The sequence below is a fragment of the Nilaparvata lugens genome, chromosome 14 (genome assembly GCF_014356525.2).
Source record: "Nilaparvata lugens isolate BPH chromosome 14, ASM1435652v1, whole genome shotgun sequence".
Classification (NCBI taxonomy): domain Eukaryota; kingdom Metazoa; phylum Arthropoda; class Insecta; order Hemiptera; family Delphacidae; genus Nilaparvata; species Nilaparvata lugens.
In genome coordinates this window covers 6,361,551-6,386,053 of record NC_052517.1, presented here as the reverse complement: position 1 = coordinate 6,386,053, position 24,503 = coordinate 6,361,551, and the positions used below count along the sequence as shown (strand labels likewise).

The 24,503-nt window shown below is 33.8% G+C and overlaps 1 protein-coding gene across 1 annotated transcript in view; it reads right to left on the bottom strand.

Annotated features, from left to right (window-relative positions):
• The window catches only part of LOC111044754, a 114,891-nt gene that overhangs the window by 7,878 nt on the left and 82,510 nt on the right, over positions 1-24,503 (bottom strand). The window contains exons 17-24 of the mRNA XM_039441153.1: positions 21,601-21,668; positions 15,150-15,347; positions 12,470-12,594; positions 8,120-8,174; positions 6,168-6,305; positions 3,602-3,799; positions 2,016-2,182; positions 78-131 (exon numbers count right to left, since the gene is read on the bottom strand). Of these exons, the coding sequence (XP_039297087.1) occupies positions 78-131; positions 2,016-2,182; positions 3,602-3,799; positions 6,168-6,305; positions 8,120-8,174; positions 12,470-12,594; positions 15,150-15,347; positions 21,601-21,668 (1,003 nt within the window). The remainder of the gene's footprint in view (positions 1-77; positions 132-2,015; positions 2,183-3,601; positions 3,800-6,167; positions 6,306-8,119; positions 8,175-12,469; positions 12,595-15,149; positions 15,348-21,600; positions 21,669-24,503) is intronic.

Sequence of the window (24,503 nt, the reverse complement as noted above, 5' to 3'; positions counted from 1 at the left end):
ATTTATTATTTTTCTTTGATTTTTCTCAAATCTTATGCTAGACTCCTATAAAACTTGGGAAACTTAGGTAAACTTACCTGCAGTGCACCACTATGGGGCAGGATCTACCACGGAATGACTTGTTCACCTTCCTGAAAATAGATTGAAATTATTATTATTCAACTTATTTATTTTTATGATAACTTTGTTATCTCATATAATATAATGTAAAATGAATTGAGCACAATTTCCAACCATGTATGGATTTGTTTGATTATAGGATAATTTGATTGTTAATGATAAATAAAAAAAAAAAAAAAAATAATGACGACAGAAAATGAAAACATTGCAAATGGAAAAATGTTTTTCCATACTCTATGCTATGACATTAAGACTATTTAGAAAAAATACAACATATCATTGTGTAATAGTCACTGGTCATATTCTCTATTACAGACAATATATGGAATGTTAATTCCATAAAAATTAAAAACAAAATAGAGCATTTGAGTTCTAGAGAAATTGATAAAAATTCTTCAAGTTTATTCCATAGCCTATATAACCAGCACTAGATTATTCAACTGAATAAAATTTTAGCAATGTCAACAACTAATGGACTAATTAATTATGAAGTCACTAGATTCTAAAGTGCAAGATAAATTACTTTTAACATGAAGAGGAGAAACCCATTTCTCCCTCCACAGTTTGTAGTGTAGACACAGACGGACATCCTGCACACAATTGGATGCGCCATGTAATTTTGCTTCATGTTCTTGTGATGAACACATCTCCATAACATACACAAACCAATATACCTGCTGACCAGTTCACTTCTTGGAACATTGCCAGCAATAGATGGAGGGGAGTGTTGCCGCGTCATGTTACAAAGCTCTCTCACTCAGACACAAAAGAAGGAGAATGCTGCTAGGTAGTGGGAGTGATTAGTGGAGGATAGAGCATCGGACCTCTCCGTCTTCGAGTAAGAGCCATGTTAAAAGTAATTTATCTTGCACTTTAGCTTGCATTTAATTGTCTAGCCATAATGGAATTTCTTTCTACATAAGGAAATAGCATAGAGAAACAATAACATGAGTAGGTATCCCATGGTATAGGATGTTTATGATGCGAATTTTACTGTTATCTCAAGCCCATAGTCCACATAGTTCTATCTCGTGAAGCAGTGTGATGCTGTTAGTCTCTCATATTGTGCCGTTCCTACACTCTCACCCCAACAAAACAGTAAAAATCGACAATAATCAACAGTAATTGGTTAACAGTAAAAGTTGTGCCACAAACGCCCTATACCATGGGATATCTACTAACGCTATTTTTCTCTATGATAACAAATGAAACTACTTTACAGTGAAGTAACATTTTGCCCCATGGAATGTAAAATTTATACCCTAAGATCTAAATAGGATTACTGTGGAATAATAGTTTTCCCTGTAATAGTCTCCTGCGTGATTTAGAAAACTGAGCAATACATTATTATGTGCAGGGTGAAAGTTTCCCACATTAGTTACCAGCTGCAAAGCCCAATAATAGTATCTCAAGTCACAAGGACGGGAAGGGGCCTTTTGCAGGAGAGAATGATGTTTCTAGTCAAGGCATTAGCCGAGCACCGCAAAAGACATTCACGTCCAAGTAACTTACACTATTTTTTGTCTAGAAAAGAATAATTGAAAACAGAAAACATTAACTGCTTCTGCTGACATTACTATACATGCATTCTATAAACATAACCTAAATTACACATTTCGAATAAGGAATTTCTTGATTGTAGTTGACAAAACTTCCACCTGGAGCACTAAAATGCAGTTTTTGTACCAGTTTTGCTTGCTCCTAATTTTTGGAAGTGGGAAACATACTTGACTGTAAAGAAAACATATGATTTTATTATAGTATAGTATGCTGTAATGAGAATCATATGTTTATTTGTTCTACAATCAGCTGTTTACCTGCTTGATTCCATGGATGTAAAACAGCTGAAATTGAATTACTATGACAAAAAATATTTTTATTTGTTATAGATGTACCTGCGGAACTCCAGCAGTGCCTTGATAGAAGAGGGCACCCCACCATCGGGCCAAGACAAGAAATGGAATTGAGTCACTGTCCTGGTCTCACCAGTCTTCAGATTCTTCAGGTAGAAGCTGCGTACCAGATAGTCATCACACCAGATGTGCTCGGAAACCAGGTGTACCTGGAAAACAATATGTAAAATGTGAGTAAGAGCGTGAAACAATAATTGTAGAACAAAAAAAGAGACAACAGAGAAAGGTCCAGAACTGTTCCCAGAAGGAGCCCTAGTTTATGTAAGTGTTGGAGTTGAGAGATATCAGCTAACTCGTAAAACTCAGCTAACTCATATTTGTCTCATAAAATCTCTTAAGGCTGTGCAAAGGCAAAAAATAAACTTTCCACTTGTGATATTTTTCAAAGTTTTACAATTTGTATATCAACAAGCAATCAAAATGGAAAAGTTTTCTCAGGAAAACATTTTTTTCTGATCATTACTTTTTGAGATATGAGCACCTAAAGTTTAAATTTTTGGGACAGAGCATTTCAAATTTGGTAAGAGATGAATCCACAAGATTCAGACAAAAGATTCTTCATATTGAAGATCTAGTAAAACAAAAATTTTCTGAAGATATAAATTTCTGAGTAAGTTATTCAATTTAATAAAAATGACCAAAATAGCTATTTATGTATTAAGAGCATAATGCGCGACTTTTATCGCTTGTGCAAAACAGTTATCATGCGACGCGATAATTTTGCAAGAGCAATAAAGAAGCATTACGCGCAAATTAAATACAAATTTTTTCTACATCTGCACAAACCTGTTAAATCATTGGCGGAGTTACAATTACCGACTTTTTAGGTTAAGATCTGACCTTTTGGCGAGCTGCTTACCATCAGCTGATAAGTGAGTGTAAAGAAACTCTTCTGCGCATGCACAAATGATTACCGAGCGTAAAGAAAATCTACTGCACATGCGCGGATGGTTAGGGAGCGAAAAAGTAGATTCTCAGAGATAAGCTGTTTTACGAGGAGAATTGAGTATGTAAATTCTTTTTTTATGTGCAGTTGTAGAAAAATTACTTTTAGTTGAGTTATTTTTGGTGAATTGAATAACTTTCTCAAAAAATTGATATTTTCAGAAAAGTTTTGTTTTACTAGATCAACAATGCCATGAAGAATCTATCCTCTAAATCTCATTGATTTATCTCTTACCGAACTTGAAATGTTCTATCCCAAAAATTTACACTTAAGGCACTCATATCTCAAAAAGTAATGATCGGAGAAAAATGTTTTCCTGAGAAAACTTTTTCATTTTGATAGCTTGATAGTATGTAAATCGAAAATTTTTGAAATATATCACTAGTAGAAAGTTTATTTTTAGCCTTTGCACAGTCTTATATAATGTTGAAAAGTCGGTCCTGGCTGCCTCAAACAGTTGTTAGGTCATGTGAGAGGCCCTAAAATTGATCAGTTGTGACCTGAAAACTCTGACACCAGATCTGAGCCAGCCAGCTCTCTCGACATTATTATTATTATTATTCATGTTAAAAGTAATATCTCTAGGAATTTAGTGACATTTTTATTTGGATCTGCCACTCACCTCATAGATGTGATACAGTTCAGATCCCTCCTCAGGCCAGTAGCGATGACACATGGTGACGTCACTCTCGACCAGTCGAGTCAGCATAACCATGACAACACATCCCTGCTCCCAGACCATCTGCCACAGGTCGGGGGTGGTGTTCGAGAGGGGGCCCTGGGTGGCTATGTAGGCCGGGTTGCGGGGGTCGTGGTCCGTCTGCAAACAGACACAAAATTCAATTACTAGTAGTTCTGTGAACAGTAGACCTCACGCAGTATTCTCATCCACAAGTACCTGATTGAAACTATACACCTTATGGAAATACAGCAATAGACTGGCTTCTCCACACATCTGTGTAATCACTTGTCAGCTGATTTATGATGAATAATTCTATAGTCTGATTTTTACTCTAATATTGGCGTATGATGGAGGCTCCTTTTTTCCTTTTATATTATCCTTGAAATGTAAAATTTCCAAAAACCTTGTATATACGTCGACGCACAATTTAAAAAGGAACATACCTGTCAAATTTCATGAGAATCTATTACCGCATTTCGCCGTAAATGCGCAACATATAAATATATAAACATATAAACATTCAAACATTAAGAGAAATGCCAAACCGTCGACTTGAATCTTAGACCTCACTTTGCTCGGCCAATTATAGTCTTGTGCCCAAATGTATACTACAGTCCAAATTGAAATCTAGGTTGAACTACTATCACTTATTTAAAAAACAATAAATTCTCACTCCAAAATAAACAAAAATCTTCAAATAAAAATAGGTGATGGTTTTGCATTTCTCTTTACGTTTATATGTTTTTATGTTTGCTTATATGCTCCGCATCTACAGCGAAACGCGGTAATAGATTTTCAAGGTTTTTGGAAATTTTGCATTTCGAGGATAATATAAAAGGAAAAGGAGCCTCCTTCATACGCCAATATTAGGGTAAAAATCAGACTATAGAATTATCTATATAAATGAAAATCGAGCCTCAAATGTTGACATTCAATAACTCTTTTATGTGTGCACCGAATTTGATGATTTTGTTTTAGTTGTGTTCGTTATGTTCAGGACCAGGTTTATGGTCTATCAAATTCATAATCCGATTTCAGGACTTTTCCTACAGTCCTTCAAAGTTTACATGTAATCCTTATGGGAGAAGATTTGTGAGCTGGCTACACACAAAAATAAAAAAATCAGCTGTTATAATCATTGTGTCATCCAACAGCCGTCGGTTGATAGTAGACAAGAGTGTGTGCTGCTCTATAACCGCCCATGTATTTCATTCTAAACGCCCCGACTAAAAACAAAATTACTGTTCTGTGTGTAACCATTCAGCAGTGCGGCCTCAGGTTAAAGACACTGCTTTGTTTCAAATAATTGTGCTGTCTTCGTTGTTTAGAATTAATTTATTCTTAGTGAATTATTTATTCTGCAGTTGGAAAATTATCTATATAAATAAAATCCATCAAAGTTAATAACTGGAATAATATGAATAATAGCATCTGCTATTCAAAAGCAAGAAGCAACTGGATGAAAAATGTTGCACCTCAGGTGTGCATCATAATTGGAGTGATCCGTGGTCTAGTGGATAGAGTGCTTGCATAGCAGCATAGAGATCCTGGGTTCAAACCCTCTCACAACCGTGTTATCAGATGGGCACGTTAAACTGTCAGTCCCGGCTGAAGTATGACAGTCGTAAGGCCCATTGACGGCTTAAATTATATATTCCACTTCAACTCCAGGGTAATTTTTCTTCTTGTGGTGCCTATCAGTTAAATAATCAATCGGGCAATAATGATCTTGTTAGCAGCTGATCTGAAGAGTTCGGGGGTGGACACTCCAAACTACCGTCTCAAAAATATTCTTTAGTCAGGATTACCTTTCTATCCAGGGCTATTGCTATTGCTATTGATAGCCTGAATTGCATTTATATAATATAAATGTTATATAAATATTATATGAATATCAATATGAATATTATTCAATTTCGTTCTTTTTTAAAAAGATACAAAAAACTTTGCATATTCTCACTTGAAAATGAAAAAAATCTGATAACTCCTGAATAAAGTTAATAGAGAATACTAGGCAGTTAGTGATGTTCAATGTAATTGAATTAGAGTTAAAAAGTTGGATGTAATATCAGTTATTATAGTATATTACACTACAAGCACAGAAAGTTAGTGTTTACGGTATGAGGATAGTTTCCGGGGCGAGGCTTGCCTCGCCCGGGAATATGTTATCCAAATACCTTAAACACCTTTCTGAGAGAGTCTCTTGTGCATTCCAACAGCTGATGTTGTCAAGTAGTGTTGTCATCTAGCTTGGCTTATGTGATGATTTTTGAATCAAAAGAGACAATAAATAGATGCATTGCATCAGCTATCCGAAAATCCAATACATTAGCTCCCAATGCTAAAGACCATTTCTCTTTCACCTTTCTTAGTTCCATGTTAGCGGCCTTAGCCGGAAAGAAACCTGTTCTGATGTCAGACAAGAGTCGTCTGTAAACAATGTCTTTCAGATCTACATAGGGACTGGAAAACAGCTGCTTTCTGTGCAGTGTGGCGAAAATATATTATTTAACATCATTTTTATTGATAAAAAACATACCCTTTGAGCGATAGTGCTGGCACAAGGCTCAGCCTCATAGGCGCATAAAGCTGTCCACTCCTGTTCCAGTCTATCCTTGTTACGGAGATGATCTTCCATGTAAGACTGAAAAAAGTAATACAAAATTCATTGCAGTGAAATCACAATATTCTACAAAACCATTTTGTTCTATACCAAGTTATAAATGATTTGATGGAATCATATAAGACTAAAATAATAGTTTACATTTAATTACAGTAAAATCACAATATTCTACAAAACCTTTTAGTTCTATACCAAGTTATAAATGATTTGATGGAATCATATAAGACTAAAATAATAGTTTACATTTAATTACAGTGAAATCACAATATTCTACAAAACCTTTTAGTTCTATACCAAGTTATAAATGATTTGATGGAATCATATAAGACTAAAATAATAGTTTACATTTAATTACAGTGAAATCACAATATTCTACAAAACCTTATTTGTTCTATACCAAGTTATCATCATCATCATCATCATCATCATCATCATCATCATCATAGATTAGGCTTTTCAAGCCTGCTCCGGTGCCCATTCCTTCCTCGGTCTACCAACACTTCTTCTGCCTAATGGATTGTGAAGTAGGGAATTCAATGGGAAACAGTCTTGAGGCATTCCAAGGACATGATAATGATCTGACCACTTATTTCTCTATGTTTTTATCAAATTAAACACTGGTTGGACATCACATTCTCTTCTTATATTTTCATTTCGAATCTGATCCTCTCTTGTGCATCCTTTGGATAGGGAATCGCATCTCTGCTGACTGTATTCTTGATTCAAGCCTCCTTGTCAGCACCCATGCTTCACTTCCGTAAGTCAAAGTAGGTATCGTCATGACTCCATAAAATTTGATCATGGTGCTCAAGTTATATACCAAGTTATAGATTATTTAATGGAGTTCTTGTGAATTGTTTCATATATAAAAATGAGAAAATACAAGATACCCTCTCAAGGTACCCAAGTGTATCAAGGTACCAAAGGATATCAAGGCTACTTGAGGTAGCCAAGGTATCAAGGATAATTCTTCAAGGTAACCAAGGATATCGAGGTACCCTCTTTATATTTTATTAATGCAAATAAAATTCAAAATTCATTTTACAGTGAAATCACAATAAACTACTCTACCAAACACTGCAAATATAATTTGAAATTTATTGTAAAGTGATATCACAATATTCTACCAACACTTCTTCTGCCTAATGGATTGTGAAGTAGGGAATTCAATGGGAAACAGTCTTGAGGCATTCCAAGGACATGATAATGATCTGACCACTTATTTCTCTATGTTTTTATCAAATTAAACACTGGTTGGACATCACATTCTCTTCTTATATTTTCATTTCGAATCTGATCCTCTCTTGTGCATCCTTTGGATAGGGAATCGCATCTCTGCTGACTGTATTCTTGATTCAAGCCTCCTTGTCAGCACCCATGCTTCACTTCCGTAAGTCAAAGTAGGTATCGTCATGACTCCATAAAATTTGATCATGGTGCTCAAGTTATATACCAAGTTATAGATTATTTAATGGAGTTCTTGTGAATTGTTTCATATATAAAAATGAGAAAATACAAGATACCCTCTCAAGGTACCCAAGTGTATCAAGGTACCAAAGGATATCAAGGTACCAAAGGATATCAAGGCTACTTGAGGTAGCCAAGGTATCAAGGATAATTCTTCAAGGTAACCAAGGATATCGAGGTACCCTCTTTATATTTTATTAATGCAAATAAAATTCAAAATTCATTTTACAGTGAAATCACAATAAACTACTCTACCAAACACTGCAAATATAATTTGAAATTTATTGTAAAGTGATATCACAATATTCTACCAACACTTCTGTTCAATAAATTTGAATTTCGAATAGTATTGTCAAATTTTTGCTTACCAAAACCATATGCCCGGTAGAGATGTCCATATTAGTAAGTGCCGGTTCCTCACACCTAGAATAATCGAATTAAGAAAATCTATCAATTTTAATTCAACATAAAATGCTGCAATAATAATTGGACCGGTTTTTCTCTGGATCTGTTCCATGAAATATATAGAAGTAGGAAATGTTAACTGCTTTGAAATAAAATCAGTGTATTGTTATTTGAATAGATATAATATATTTTGTAAATAAAAAAACTTCTGACAATATATAGTAGTATTTGCTAGACAAGCTATTGTGAAATCCACTACAAAATAATGTCAACATAGTACCTAAAATTACTTGAACATTCTCATAAGCACCTTTATACTTCAATTGGAGTATGAATATATATAATGAAATTGAGTATATATAATGAAATTGAATATCATATACCACTATGATTTGTATATTATTGGATGTAATAGTATATTTCGCACCTAGAGCAGAAAATGAGATTTTTCCAGCTCAAAATCGGTTTTCAAGTCCGAGGCCGTAGGCCGAGGACTAGAAAAGATTGAGAGCTGGAAAAACATTTTTGCCCGTGGTGCAAACGATATTTTTCGCCACACTACAGGTATTGCTGACAAAATAAATAAAGAATACAAAATAAAGAATACTCGTTAAGCTATCATACCTATCTCTTGATTTTAGTGGTAGAAGATTTGCAGATAGGATTTCAGATTCTTTTAAAATTACACTTGGAAAACCACAGTCATCTTCAAGCATTTTTGAAAATTTTGAATGCACTAATCAACAATAAATAATTGAATAAAACTGGTTGCGAAGCGAATTAGTTTGATTCGAAACTGGAACTGAAATCATGGCGACTTCAGTTGATGATGAAAGTGGACACTCGCCCGATCTAGCGGATGACTTATTAACTACTTCCATGAGCGGCTGGAAAGAGACAACTTCCTGGCCTAGACCGGAAAAGAAACCCTTTCTGACGTCGTCTGCAAACAAGGTCTTTCAGATCTACGTAGGGACTGGAAAACAGCTGCTTTCTGTGCAGTGTGGCGAAAAATACATTAACAAAAATAATGTATACATCGAAAAGATAATAATTAATAGATAATTGAGAGCAACGTTAGTAGACAGTCTACTAACTTTGCATTTAGAGTACTTCAGAAAACTTGAAAGTTTCCAAGAATTGAATATGGTTCTGTCAGTATATACATTTATAACGGAATTGCAATTATTCATCAAAAGTATCGTTAAAATTTTCATTGGAAAATTCATCATTCCTTTACAGAATCGTTCTATGCTTGTATATTTCAGTATGCAAGTGTGTACACTGTATTAACTACTGTTCAAAATATACAAAACTTTTAAATATCTATGAAACAGACCACTCAATTTCTCTTTGGAAATTTTTAGATTCATAGGAAATTTACTGAAAATTTCCAATTAGAAATAACGAGCTCTAAACTGTCAATTGTAACTATAAAACTAGAATTCGAATACAGAGAGGAACGTACAATGTACAAACATTTATAGATGATAAGAGTTTTTAAAAAACATTCAAGAAGATTGTAGCAATAGGTAGAAGGAGTTACTACGAATTAATAGAAGTGAAAACAACATCAAATTAATGAAAATGTGATTTCAAATATAACACAGAACTATTCAAATACTGTACAGAGTCAAATAAAATAGATACACATTGAATAGAGCATAAACAAGAGGGAAAAACAGGGAGTTCTAAAATTACACATAAAAATATCAAAAATTGAATAGAAAGTAAAAACAACATTAAATTAATGAAAATGAAAGAGAATGTGATATCAAATATAACACAGAACTACTCAAATACTGTACAGAGTCAAATAAAATAGACAAACATCGAATAGAATGTAAACAAGAGGGAAAAACAGGGAGTTCTAAAATTACACATAAAATATTAAAAATTGAATAGAGAGACAATAGAGTTCTAAAATTACACATTGTATAATTAAGACTGAGAGAAAATATAGATATTTTGAAAATTACACATACAATGGTGAAAATCTAATAGGTAGAGAGGAAATGAGAGTTCTAGAATTATACACATAAAATAGTACAGATAAACTGTGATAATATCATATTCAAGACACTAGAGATCAAACAAATGTGCGAATCATATTGAAAATACATTTATATGATTCAGGGAAAGAGATAAAAAATATGATACTAATGGAAAAATTTAAATGTGTGATGTCCATGTAGTTTGAGAAGGGTGCAATTAGAACTCATTGATACCAATGTAACTAGAATGTGACAATGGATGAGGATCGACACTGATTGTGTTGTGGTCTATATTCAGATGTTTAACATTATAAGTAGACACATACATAACATCCAATATAGAAAGTGCAAACAAATATTACAAAAATTTATACATACTCAATCACAAAAAAGGTGCCTCATTCAAAATGACTGAGAACTGATGAAAACATTTCAATAAAAACAATTGAAGAATTCAAACTACAACAATAATAATAAAGAAAGTTTTATTGCCTGTTGCACAAAAGCCTGTTAAATTTAAGTCGTGATTAATTCCAAGAGAACCAATAAGAGAAGCTTTATTTTCAAAATAGCCTTTTCTGGTTCTCGTGGATTTACAGTACGCATCCCATAGCTTTGCCTTGGTGACTTTGGAACAGCATTTAGGCAAGGTATGATTGGTGGGGTAATATTCACGGCTTTGCAAAAACATCAGGCTTCAGAGACTCTAGATCCCTAGATGGAGGAAGCTCCCTACACACAGAGAATCTTCATGAATGAGAGAGTTGCAACGTATCTCCCACAATGGAAAGAGCATGTTGAAAGAATGTCAGCTGATAGGCTGTGTTGTGCTAAAAGGACGTAACTCCAAAAAGCTCCTTGTGTATCTTTTAGGATGCAACACGTTGCTTTCAAGAAGATACAAAAGAGAATCTGTTGCTTATGAATTCAACCTAATATATTATTCTCATTTTTGGCTTCAAAATTTTCTGAAATAACTTAAATTATTCAATGTGCAGTGATATTAAGTGCAATATTTGACTATAATTTGGTATTTTAATCATTCTAAATTCAAAATTTCTAGCTTATTGACTGAGCGAAGTGAGGTCTAGGATTCTAGTCGACGGTTTGGCATTTCTCTTAATGTTTAAATGTTTTTATTTTGCACATTTATGGCGAAATGCGGTAATAGATTTTCATGAAATTTGACAGGTATATTCCTTTTTAAACTGCATGTCAATGTATATTTCAAGGATAATATAAAAGGAAAAAGGAGCCTCCTTCATACACCAATATTAGAGTAAAAATCAGACTATAGAATTATTCATCATAAATCAGCTGTCTAGTGGACTATAATACTACCCGTTCAAAAACATCGAACATCTTGAAAATTTATCTTTCCATCAACGTTGTAGACAGTTGCAGCCAGACCTGATAACAGCGCTCATACTCACATTCCGGGACAACATGTCACGGTATGATAGAACAAAAAGCTCTATGTTTATTTATGATTTTTTCTAGACATTCTAAATTGATAAATTATTCATTAATTTTTGAGAAAACATAACAACAGGTCAATGTAACTTACTGAGTGCAAGGCCTACTGTTCACAGAACTACTAGTATATATTTTTGGACAGAACTTTGAACCTTAACTTTCCTCAGTAAGAACATAACCTATTTTTTTTGGACATTTTATAATTTATCAAAATTTGGGAGCAGAATAGTTTTGGGCTATGCCTGTTGATCTATCCCAATCATATTCATATGATTTGTAATTATATCAACAAATAATTAAATAAATAAGATACATAAAAGCTCCTTGTGTATCTTTTCGGATGCAACACGTTGCTTTTGAGAAGATACAAAAGAGAATCTGTTATGAAACTTATGGAACGATACATTTTGAAAAAATGTTGGATGTTTTTGAACGGGTAGTATTGTAGTCTAGTGGCCCTCCGTCGATAGGCAAAGCTTCAGGACCCGGACTTTAATTATGAGTAAAACACAGGCTTTTATGCAACCGGGCTTGAGACAAGAAATCATGGTGCTGGATTCAAAATAATTGAGAAAAAATAACAATAAAACATTTAAAATTCGAACAACATCAATAAAGAAGAAAATTGTAGCAAGATAGTTTGAGTCAACATTTAGAAATTATTGAGAAACGATAGAAAATTAAAAAAAAAAACATTTAGAATTCAAACAACATCAATAAAGAAGAAATTTGTAGGAGAATATTTGAATTGATTTTCTGTTGCCTGAACTTTGTAGTGTTTGCCAGGGTAGGGTAGGTCAAAGTAGTAGAAGATTGATGGAAAAATGAGAACACAGATATTACCATGAAGAAGTGCTTGACCTGGAAGAAGGACTGTTGTCAGATTCCCTTGAAAGGCTGGCAATTCTCTGGGCTGCTGGTGAAGCCTCTTGGGCGGGTTTAGTGGCCATGCGAGCCCTGCATAACTCCTGAAAAATATTCAAAATATGAATTAATTTTTGTAAAAAATTGATGGGAAAATCATCAACAACATATTGTAAAAAAGTTCCTTTCCTGGAAATTATTAAACATAAGAAATGATTCTTGTAGAATATTGATTTTTAAATATTTATATATTCAATCATCAAAAACACATTGGCATATTTGACTGAGTAGTTTTGATGGGAAAAAGCATATTTTAAAAAGCGTTTTAATTATCAGTGGTGGTCAGGCTATAAAATTTTGTATTTTATATTTCTAATATTACTGGAGGAGCCACCAAAAATATAAAATTGCTAGAAGGCAGTGGCAAGGCAAAGAATCGGCAACGCTGTTCTCCTATCTTTCTACACTGTCATTATAAACGAGGACGTCACTATAGTACTGTAACTTATTAATATTGATGTCCAAGTCAAATGAAATTTTTCACCAATGGAATTTTGAACTTTTCCATAGTCACTTTGCTCTACTAAACCTTTTCCAACTGTATTTGAGAAAGTATCAATTGTAATTGAGAATAGTTATTTGTATTTGAGAAAACGTCAGATGTAAATGAGAATAGTCAATTGTATTTGAGAAGTCATCACTTGTAATTGAGAATAGTGAATTTTATTTGAGAAAATATCATTTCAATTTGAGGACATACGATTTGAAATCGAGAAGTTGTCAGTTGTAATTGGGAAACGATTTGAAAAAAACCAGTACTTACAGTACTTATATTTTTCATAACTGTACTCATATAAAATAATATATTTAATATCCCAATAAAACGTTTAGTTTCTGAATAAAACATTATTTTCAAGCCTCATAATCCATTGAAGAATTGCCCAATTGTTTGATCAAGAGATTCAATTGATTAATGATGAAGTTCAATTGCGCTGTAAACATATAGAGGATTTGATCTTCATCAAGTGCAATGTTTCACAACATTTTTGGGAACAAAAGTCACGTTGCCAATACATACATAGAAATAATTCTCATTAATCATTCGTAAACAGTACAGGGGAAATACTTTCACCAGTGAAAATATTAATTTGCCCCCATGCAAAGCCTATGATAGTTATTGGAATACTCTGTGGGTAGTACCTACCTACAGTATTATCCTTTCCTGCTCAAATCAAACCTGCACTGTAGGCTACAGAAGAGTCACGACATGTCAATTGGAAAATTTTCTCATTTTTAATTGATATTTTCTCATTTAGATTCGACGATTTCTCAAATACAATTCACTATTCTCAATTACATATTATGATGACTTCCCAAATACAATTGACTATTCTCATCTACATCTGACATTCTCTCAATTACAAGTGACTATTCTCAAATACAATTGACACTTTCTCAAATAAAATTGGAAAAGGTGTGGTAAAGCAATATGATACAGTATCACGAAAACATGATACAGTATCAATACAACATGATACAGTATCATCTCCAACTTGATACACAACATCATCATTTGATTTTATGAAGTGTAGAACTACAATACTTGACCTATTTCGGACCATGAGTAACCTTACCTAAATTTGGGAGAGGAATAGCACATGGTTACCTTATTTTATCTCTCCCTATCATTTTAATGATGTACTTATTGTATCAATAAATAAAGAATGAAGAATTGTATATTGTATACAAAGCTTCCAAACTATGAATGAATTCTCTATGATATTACTTCATTACGTCACCTGGTCATATTGGACTTAAATATGAATCATATATTTATCTCATATTGATCAGGATTTTAGAGTTTTTAAATTAAAAGTTTAATGAACAGTATTTTGTCTTTGAACAATCTGTTGTCATCGACAGAAAGATTGTTTATTTTGTTTCTTGTCAATATTAATGTTAGCTTCTCTCTGTTTTTAATAACAAACGTGCGCTTGTGCGATAGATAGAAATATGTACTTGCGATGGCTTTCATGTTTGGCATTGACTGAGTTTATATTAATACCTAAAATTTAGCTTGGGGGGGGGGTGATTCGTTCGTTAGGATTGTGAGTAAGTCCGGCTGTTCTGGTGAAAAGGATAGAAAAGATTTTTCTCTTGTTTTATAATACAGTTTTCCTGTCGCAGTTCGGGCAGTTTAAAGAGAATATTGTATTATTGAATAAGTCGGGATCTGAAATCTGAACCCATTTCACTAGATCAGTTATTTTGATTCTTAACTAATAATTAACGTCGCGTTTCAACCAGTGAATGCCAAAGGGGGAAGCCATCTTCAAAAGGTAGGTGTTATCCTTTTTGAGTTTTCTTTTTTAATTTTTCATAACAACAAAGATTGTATCTTTAGCAGCAAGCAAGTAGTTCCCCCATTAATTCATTTTAATATTGTTCCCTTATAATAAAAGTAATCTTGATTGTTTAAATGTAAATATATGTTAAAGATTCATTAAAATTATATAGTAGATTGTTCACCTTTTGTTTTATCTTATAACCACCGAAACATATTACATATAGTTTTTTCATTCCCCTTTACATATTTAGTGGATGTGTCACCGACTCCTTACATAATTGGTGAAGGCACCTCCTTACAATTACTACCTACCTGATAATCCTTGCTAGCCTCGGTGTCGGGGGCAGTCAGGTTCTGCAGTTTCTCCCTGGAGGCGGCATGACGTCTGATGACGTAGAGAGCAGCAGCTGATATCACCACCGCCCCCACCACTCCAATCAGAATGAAGGAGAACACGTACAGGTTGTGATCTGCCTCTGAGACCAAACTCATTATGGCTGGCAGTTTGGCCTGAAATCAAACGAAAAAGTGATGTAACCATAAATATTTGCATATATTTGTCATAAAATATAAAATATTTGTGAAATAATATATTTATTTTTTATTGACCGAGCGAAGTGAGGTCTAAGATTCAAGTCGACGGTTTGGCATTTCTCTTAATGTTCAAATGTTTGAATGTTCAAATGTTGGATTATAAATTTGATAGGCCATAAACCTGGTCCTGAACATAACAAACACAACTGAAAAAAATCATCGAATTCGGTGCACACATAAAAAAAGTTATTGAATTTCAAAATTTGAGGCTCGATTTTTATTTATATAGGTAGATTTGTCATATTTGCATTATGACAAATATGCAAAAGTCTAAAACTGGGTTTACACCAAAGTTATTAAAAAAATGTTAATAACTTAATCCTCATAGATTCTATTAAATTGAACGGAACTTGACAAACACATATGTTCATCATGTGTATGGTAAGTTATATTCAATCCAAAAGAATCTATAAGGATTAAGTTATTAACAATTTGTTAATAACTTGGTGTAAACGCAGTTTTAGATAAATATAGTGGAGATCTTCCTCAGAAACTAGGCTCAATCACACTGAAATTGGAATAAAAAAAATAGAATTTGTGAACAAATACGTAAACGTCCAAGTTAAATATTGGTGATCTGTTTTAGAAACTATAGGCTCATTATGGCTGGTAGTTTAGCCTGAAATAAAATTAGAAAGAGTAAAATAACAAAGGATATGCAAAAGTCCAAGATAAATAGTGGAGATCTTCCTCAGAAATAAGGCTCAATCTCACTAGTTATTTAGCCTTGAATTTAAATAAAAAGAGATGGAACGAGAGCACTTGAAGGTTGTTATTGACCGAGCGAAGTGAGGTCTAAGATTCAAGTCGGCGGTTTATGTTTAAATGTTTATATGTTGCGTTTATGTTTATATGTTTATTTACGCCGAAACGCGGAAATAGATTTTCATGAAATTTGACAGGTATGTTCCTTTTTCAATTGCGCGTCGACGTATATACAAGGTTTTTGGAAATATAGTATAATTTAAATATAAGTATAGTTATAATTGTTGGAAGGATAATATAAAAGGAACAATAAGCCTCCTTTATACGCCAATATTAGAGTAAAAATCAGACTATAGAATTATTCATCATAAATCAGCTGACAAGTGATTACACAGATGTGTGGAGAAGCCAGTCTATTGCTGTATTTCCATAAGGTCTATAGTTTCAATCAGGTACTTGTGGATGAGAATACTGCGTGAGGTCTACTGTTCACAGAACTTCTAGTATAAAAGAAAAAGGAGCCTCCTTCATACGCCAATATTAGAGTAAAAATCAGACTATAGAATTATTCATCATAAATCAGCTGACAAGTGATTACACAGATGTGTGGAGAAGCCAGTCTATTGCTGTATTTCCATAAGGTCTATAGTTTCAATCAGGTACTTGTGGATGAGAATACTGCGTGAGGTCTACAACTGTTCACAACTATTAGTTGATAGATGCTCTGAAGAGTTCGGGGGTGGACACTCCAAACTACCGTCTCAAAAACATTCTTTAGTCAGGATTACCCTTCTACCCAGGGTTATTGATAGCCTGAATCGCATTTACTTTTCCAGAGAACTTTTTAACAGAACTACTAGTCTGCCTCTGTGGCTAGGCTCATTATGGCTGGTAGTATGGCTTCAAATCAACCGAAAAAGAGATAGAATTTGTAAAAAAAATGTATTTAGTAACAAATTATGCAAAAGTCTAAGATGTAAAGTAAGTGAGACTTGGAGACTAATTATTCAGCCTAAAATTGAAATAAAATCTGTAATATTAATTAATCTCAGAACATTATTAATTTTCTTTTCCTACAGTTACGTTGAAAAGTGGCCATTGCTGCACTGATTACAGAACGCAAAGAATCACTTTTCCGCTCTAGTGCGGGAAAATTTTTTCTGCACTCCAGATTTGCAACATGGCAACGCAAAATACTTAGTAGGTTATATGGAGCAACAGTGCAGCAAAATCAAAATGAAGTTGGTAACAGTGACTGCTGTGGCTGCTATAGTGAGCAGAGGTGCAACCAAGCACAACGCGCTAATTATTATTCATTATATATTATAATGGAGGACAACGACAGCACAGTGCCACCACAGCACACACCACACAGCCGCCTCGCCATTCAAACACTACTAAGTTATTTGATGGATTTCAGGCAATTTTACCCATAATTACCCACTTTTCATATTCAATGGTAACTGTAGGAAAAACTTAATGTGAAATACGTGCGCAAAGCTCCTCTGCTGCACTCAAGAAACCATTCTGCCCTCGCCTACGGCTCGGGCGTAAACGTTTCTTTCGGTGCAGCAAACTGTCACTTTGCGCACTAGTTGCACAAATAACTATTCTTTAAAGAGACATCACCCCACATTAGGCAACTTACCATAACAGGATATAGCAGATCCTCCATCATTTCTCAACCACTAGAATTCACTTGCTACTGGGAATTATTTCAAAACACAATTTCTGGTGGAAAATAAATTCTAGTTTTCAGTTTTCAAAAAAAAAACGGAATATATTTTTCAAAGTCAGGTATTATTTAAAAGTTCGCTTGTCACTGCTAAGCAAAAATCAACATCTATCTTTTTCATAATTTAATTATAAGTAGGCCTAGCCTAGAATTATTGAGAGAATTCAGTTTTCGAAAACTGTATTCAATATTAGAGAGCTATACTATCAAATTCATAAAAGCGAATTCAATTTGAAATATAAATTTGATTGAATGAATGGGAAGATCTTTATTAGGCATAGATAGGGCTTTCAAGTTCTTCTTCCATTCAACCTTGAGGATAAATCTCTAATTAAAGAACAAAATCGTTCAACCAAAAATTTTCCCAATCTTTATCGTCTCATGAATAACATAAATAACAAGAGGATTCCAATCTGATAAACCAGTACCCTTTTATCACAATATCTTTTTCTAGACAGTAGACACTGAAAATAAGAGAAAAAAGTGTGGGTCTACAAGTCTACCAAATTAATAAACTTTGAAGTATTCTTAAAAAGTGAATAAGGGGTCACACATATGAGGATACAATCAAATTAAATAATTGAAAAAATATAAGACACTCAATTTCTTATTTTGTCCAACAAAAAGAAATAAATCTCCAACACTTCACTAGAAATATTTTCACACTACTAAAACTATATCACAATGTACCGTAACACATTTTACACAGGTCTTAAAATATTCTTATCAATATAATTTTGAAACAAAATTACAATTTCAACCCATTTTGAAAAATACTGGAACATATTCAGCACATAATTACAACACAATTTGAAATAAAAACCCACTAACAAAAATACTATGCTGAAATAAAATTCAGCAGGTTTTTCATAATCGCGTAGTACCGGATAGGACACTAAAGAATTAAAGTCAATGTCTGCTAAAAAAAAGCTCTCTCTCACTCTTTTACCCCCTCACACACACTCCCCCCAAATCTCTTTCTTTCTCACTCTCTCTCACCCCCTCACACACGCTCACACGCTATATCTATCTCTTTCTTTCTTTTTCTCTTTCTCACACCCTCTCTCACTCACTCACTGACACTTCTCTCTCTTACTCTCTCGCCCCCTCACACTCACTCACACGCTATATTATCTCTCTCTCCCACACACACTCTCCCTCTTTCTCTGTTTGAAACTCTCTTCCACACTATTCCTCTCACTCTCTCTCTTTCTTCTCCTTTTTCTGCTACATATACTCATATACTGCATTGTTTCAGAGACCAATTGTCCAAACATAAGGAACCGTTGTAACATAACTCACTTCTAACAGTTCAATTGTTCAGAAATCATTCTGACGTTCATAACTTTTGAAGTTTGAATGAAATTTGCGATGGCACTTGATTGAATTGAAGATCAGATTGATCTGTATGGACTTGTTGATTTGCAAATTTGTATGAAAAGGTTGTAGAGACTAGAGAGAGATACTTGGAAGTAAAAAATACGGTGAATGAATATGGATGATTCGTTCGATGAATATTGATTTTTAAATATTTTCAATTAAGTCCTAAGCACTCCACGCAGTTATGGAGTAAAATACAAGTCAGGTCAATAATTTTACATAATCTATATACTATATATAATATATACTATTATTTATGTTTGTGTGTTTGTTCCCTATAGACTTGAAAACTACTTGACAGAACGGCATGAAACTTTGGGAATATGTTGTGTGAATATTGGGGATGGTTTTTAACCAGTAATTTTAATAGTGGGGCTAATAATAATCTATATAAATATATATAAAAGCGAAATGGCACTCACTCACTGACTGACTGACTCACTCACTCACTCACTCACTCACTCGCAGAACTAGAAATCTACCGGACCAAAACCGTTCAAATTTGGTAGGTATGTTCAGTTGGCCCTTTAGAGGCGCACTAAGAAATCTTTTGGCAATATTTTAACTCTAAGGGTTGTTTTTAAGGGTTTAAAGTTCGCCTTTTAGCATGTATATTCTTCTTCTCCCAATCTCTTAATTATAATTGAAATTCCCATATCATATGTTACTATAGAACTATAATCTAGAAAGAGTACCTCTTCGAAACAGTTGTTAACTGGCAACTAAATTAATAATTTTGTCAGGTTGGCATTAAGTTGAGTTGACTTTCTTAGGTTGGCACCAAGTTGAAGATTTAAATGCACTTATCGCGGGAAAATTGATTGGGCACTGCTACTTCAATCCTGGGAATATTATATTACTAGCCGTCAGGCTCGCTTCGCTCGCCATATCCGTTTAGCCAGACGTTTAGTCTGGACCCCCGACTGGATTGTCCTAACATATGATAAAAATGCTCAAATGAAAAATGCAGGCGAGCGAAGCGAGTCTGCTGATCTCATTCTTGGACGATTCAGTCAGGGGTCCAGGGGGCGGAGCCCCCTGGCTAGACGGATATGGCGAGCGAAGCGAGCCTGACGGCTAGTTATTCATAAACTCATTTTACAGACCTATGTTTTCGAAATTTTCGGCCGAGTGGCTACCGGAAGATGATCAAGATCATATTGTGATAATATGATTTAGCATCTGAAGTTACCAGCTGTATAATAGACACGTCACCCTGAGATAAATTGTGTACTGGCATGACTAACTTTAGATAAGTAGGCTATCACTCTCTCTACAACTCTCTCTCTCTCTCTCTCTCTCTCTCTCTCTCTCTCTCTCTCTCTCTCTCTCTATGGTACTGGTATTAAAACGGTAGTTTGGAGTTGAAGTTAGTGTAGTTGATTGGTACCAGCTGTAGATAATCGTTAGAAGACCTATACAAATAATTATCACCTCCCTATCATTGACAAACTGGAAAAAAAGATATTCACCTCATGAAAGAGAGTTGTTCATAAGTAAAAGTAAATTCGTATGGCTTTTGTTGGTGGGGAGTCCATTGCGGGAAGGTCCCACCGCCTGAATATATAATTTAAGCCGTCAATGGGCCTTACGACTGTCATACTTCAGCCGGGACCGACAGTTTAACGTGCCCATCCGATAACACGGGAGTGATCTGGTTAATATATTGCACTCATTAATAAATCACTGAAGAATGACAGACTATTTTACATTTTTTTAAAATTTAGCTTAGCTTATATTCATCCTAAAATGGAAGATGGAAAGAATATGGAATTCTGTGTAATTCATCGTAGACTACATCGCATATTTTCTGGACCATCTATTGACAATCGACAACTATGAAAACATTAAATTCATCTTTGAAACACTGATTTAACTTATCTATTTTTTTTAATTCAACACTTTACTGATAGATATTACTACCAATTTATTGAGAAGTATATGTTTTCGGAATAATCAATGATGCATGACTAAGCACAAAGGAAGTCCGTATTGAGATGTGAATGAAAATATTGATTGTCAGATAAATTTCATGATTCACTAAAGTCAAGTGTAACATGAGTGACCTTTTGCGGTACGAAGTTCGCCGGGAAAGCTAGTATGTAATATAACATAATACATAATCAACACTAATTTGACATAATTCAACACTAAGTAAATAAAACCTAGACTTGGTTTGAAAGGCAGGCACTCTTGAACACTAAAAAATACTCTAACAAAACTAAGTTATCCTTGTGCATAAAAGCACACCAATGAACAGACACTCGAGCCCCAAGTCAAAAGTAGGAACTAGCGCTACGCTCGTTCAATAGTGATCGAGAAGGTTGATTTTGATTTTATAGAACTTACCTTATCTCCAACTCCTGCTGTAGTTACAGTGACTCCAATCTCTCTCTTTAGACGATCTTTGATACTGACTGAAAATAGAAAAAAATGTTTTAAAGTGATGGAGATTCAATTAAAAATAATCAATGGAATAAAAACTGTCCAATAATACAATATAATTGTTTCTTTTTTGCTTCAAGTCAGCTGGATTATGTTTTGAATTTGTATTCTCACTCAGAAGACAGGATTTTTTCTTTGCTGGGTGATGCCAATAGTTGACCGAGCGAAGTGAGGTCTAAGATTCAAGTCGACGGTTTGGCATTTCTCTTAATGTTTAAAAGTTTATATATGTTGCGCATTTACGGCGAAACGTGGCAATAGATTTTCATGAAATTTGACAGGTATGTTCCTTTTTTAATTGCGCGTCGACGTATATACAAGGTTTTTGGAAATTTTGCATTCCAAGGATAATATAAAAGGAAAAAGGAGCCTCCTCATATTGGAGTAAAAATCAGACTATAGAATTATTCATCATAAATCAGCTGACAAGTGATTACACAGATGTGTGGAGAAGCCAGTTTATTGCTGTATTTCCATAAGGTCTATAGTTTCAATCAGGTACTTGTGGATGAGAATACTGCGTGAGGTCTACTGTTCACAGAACTACTAGTGTATTTTAATTGTTTTGTTCAAATTTTATTTAAATTTGATCTCCATTATCGAATGGGGTCCTCGGCCCCCCCAAGGATCAGATAATTAATGAAAATGCAGTTCTATCTACACGAATCCTTAGAATCTCATACTGATTCAATTCTTTTAACAGCATTAGTATGATTCCTTCTACAGTATCAACAATGTAGCAAAATTGCCTTGAAAGTATGGCTATGGGTGCGGAATAATGAAGAATATATTTTTCTCTGAGGTATAATTGAAGCTTAAATATAGAAATGGTACAATAAATTATTGATCAGGGTACAATAAGTGAGTTGTTGCATAAATTTTAACATGAGAATTAACAAGTTGCAAGATGTCACAGTGAAAGCAAAAGAAAGGGCACAATCAGACAATCAAAAATGTATGTACAGAGTTGGTGAGAATTATGGGAACAGCTTAATGTATCTTTAGCTTTTTAACTGCGAAAGTTATTTTCCAATTAGAATATGATCCCCAATGAAATTGTCATTATAAAAGAGAAATGTATCTTTTCCATGATTTTTAAGAAATCTGTTTCAGTGTATTCCTACTTCAGGGCCTCTCTGTAGGCCTATATTTCTAATAAATACTTCATTGTTAACTAATAATGGAGGCCTATATGTTTGTATTGATACTTCAACCACATTTGTATAAAACAGGAGAAAATGAAGCATATAATAACATCTTCGAATGTAACATTATAGGGAAACCGAGGACCCTCTATCCTTTGGTGGTATTCCTCCCCCCCTCTCATACCTATTGGTTTTTGCGCCCCCTAGCAGTTTGGTGAAATGGCGCTACTGTTTTTAAGAAATTAATAGAATGATTTTATGCTATATCAACTACTATGAATATTGTAACATGTATTAATTTTAATAATAAAAATTATTATTTTTATAATCTATATAATAAGAGAGAGTGGGGTTGTGTGTGTTCGTTTGTTCGCATCAAAACATGTCAACTTGTGGATTGCATACCGGAAAAACGGGAATGATTTAGATCTCCAAATTTTGAACATAGATTCTAAAAATATCAATCTCGTGCACCTGGAAGCCCAAATTTCAATTTTCCTTCTAGATTTTTCAGAATTAATGTTCAAATTCATCTATGCTACCGTAGGCTACATGAAGTTTCATAGCCCAGAGTGTGTCTATTTATGAGCAGGTTATAAGATTACCATTTACGAACGTCTATGTAGCGCAGCGGTAAAAGGCCTGCTTACGGAGCGATGGTTCCTCGGTCCGAATCCCCGAGGCTTCCCATTTTTTTGTTCTTAATTTTTTCCCTCGAAAAGTATTATTATCAATTATTTTTTGAAGGAATTTGTTTTCATTACTATTGAACTTGGATTTTATCAAATAATTATTTTTAATGTAAAATTTTGCCACCAGTACAAATTAATTGGACATAGTCTTCATGCTGTAGGCCTATAATTGAATTTCATAAGAAAAACATGAATAGATCACAATAAAATAAGAAATAATTTATATTCTTCAGTTATAATGTACTATCAGACACGAATTCCCAGTGAAACGAGTATTTTAGGTATTTTGTTTGGAATTGGGAAAACAAAAGGCTGCCTGATTCAAATTGAGAAGGATCCTAATCGAACTAAAATTCATTGATGTAGGTATTGGAAAAAACAATATGATTCTGTGAGGTTTCCAAGTATTATGTAAGTTATTCTTCAGTTTTCTATACTATAATAAAGGAAAGAACTGGCTTATACAGTAAGGAATAGGGAATTATGTTTGACGCATCATCACGTCTGAAATATACTCAACTGATTAATTTGAAATTTTGCATATAGACTCTTCATTAACCGAGGATGGTTATAGGTCTATTTTCAAATTTCGATTTTTTATCACGTCAAGTTTTCATTTTGCAGTTTTAAAATAGACCCTTGCGAAGCACGGGTTATCTACTAGTTTACAATAATTATACAAGATACAATAGTATCTTGGAACTGTTGTAAATAAATTGAAATTATAATGCACAACAAAGAACCACCTCGAGATATATTTCACAAGAAGTACGGTATTAAGAAATACTTCAATCTGTCAGCATCTGTTAAATAGGTTAAACTTCACCATTATCATGATATTCATAAGGAATTCTGACAGTTTTAGATGAATCCCACTAAAGAAGAAATGCATAATCCTTTACTATTTGAACGAGCAATTTCTGTTTCTATGTTTGGATGTTTATATGTTTATACATATATACATACACAT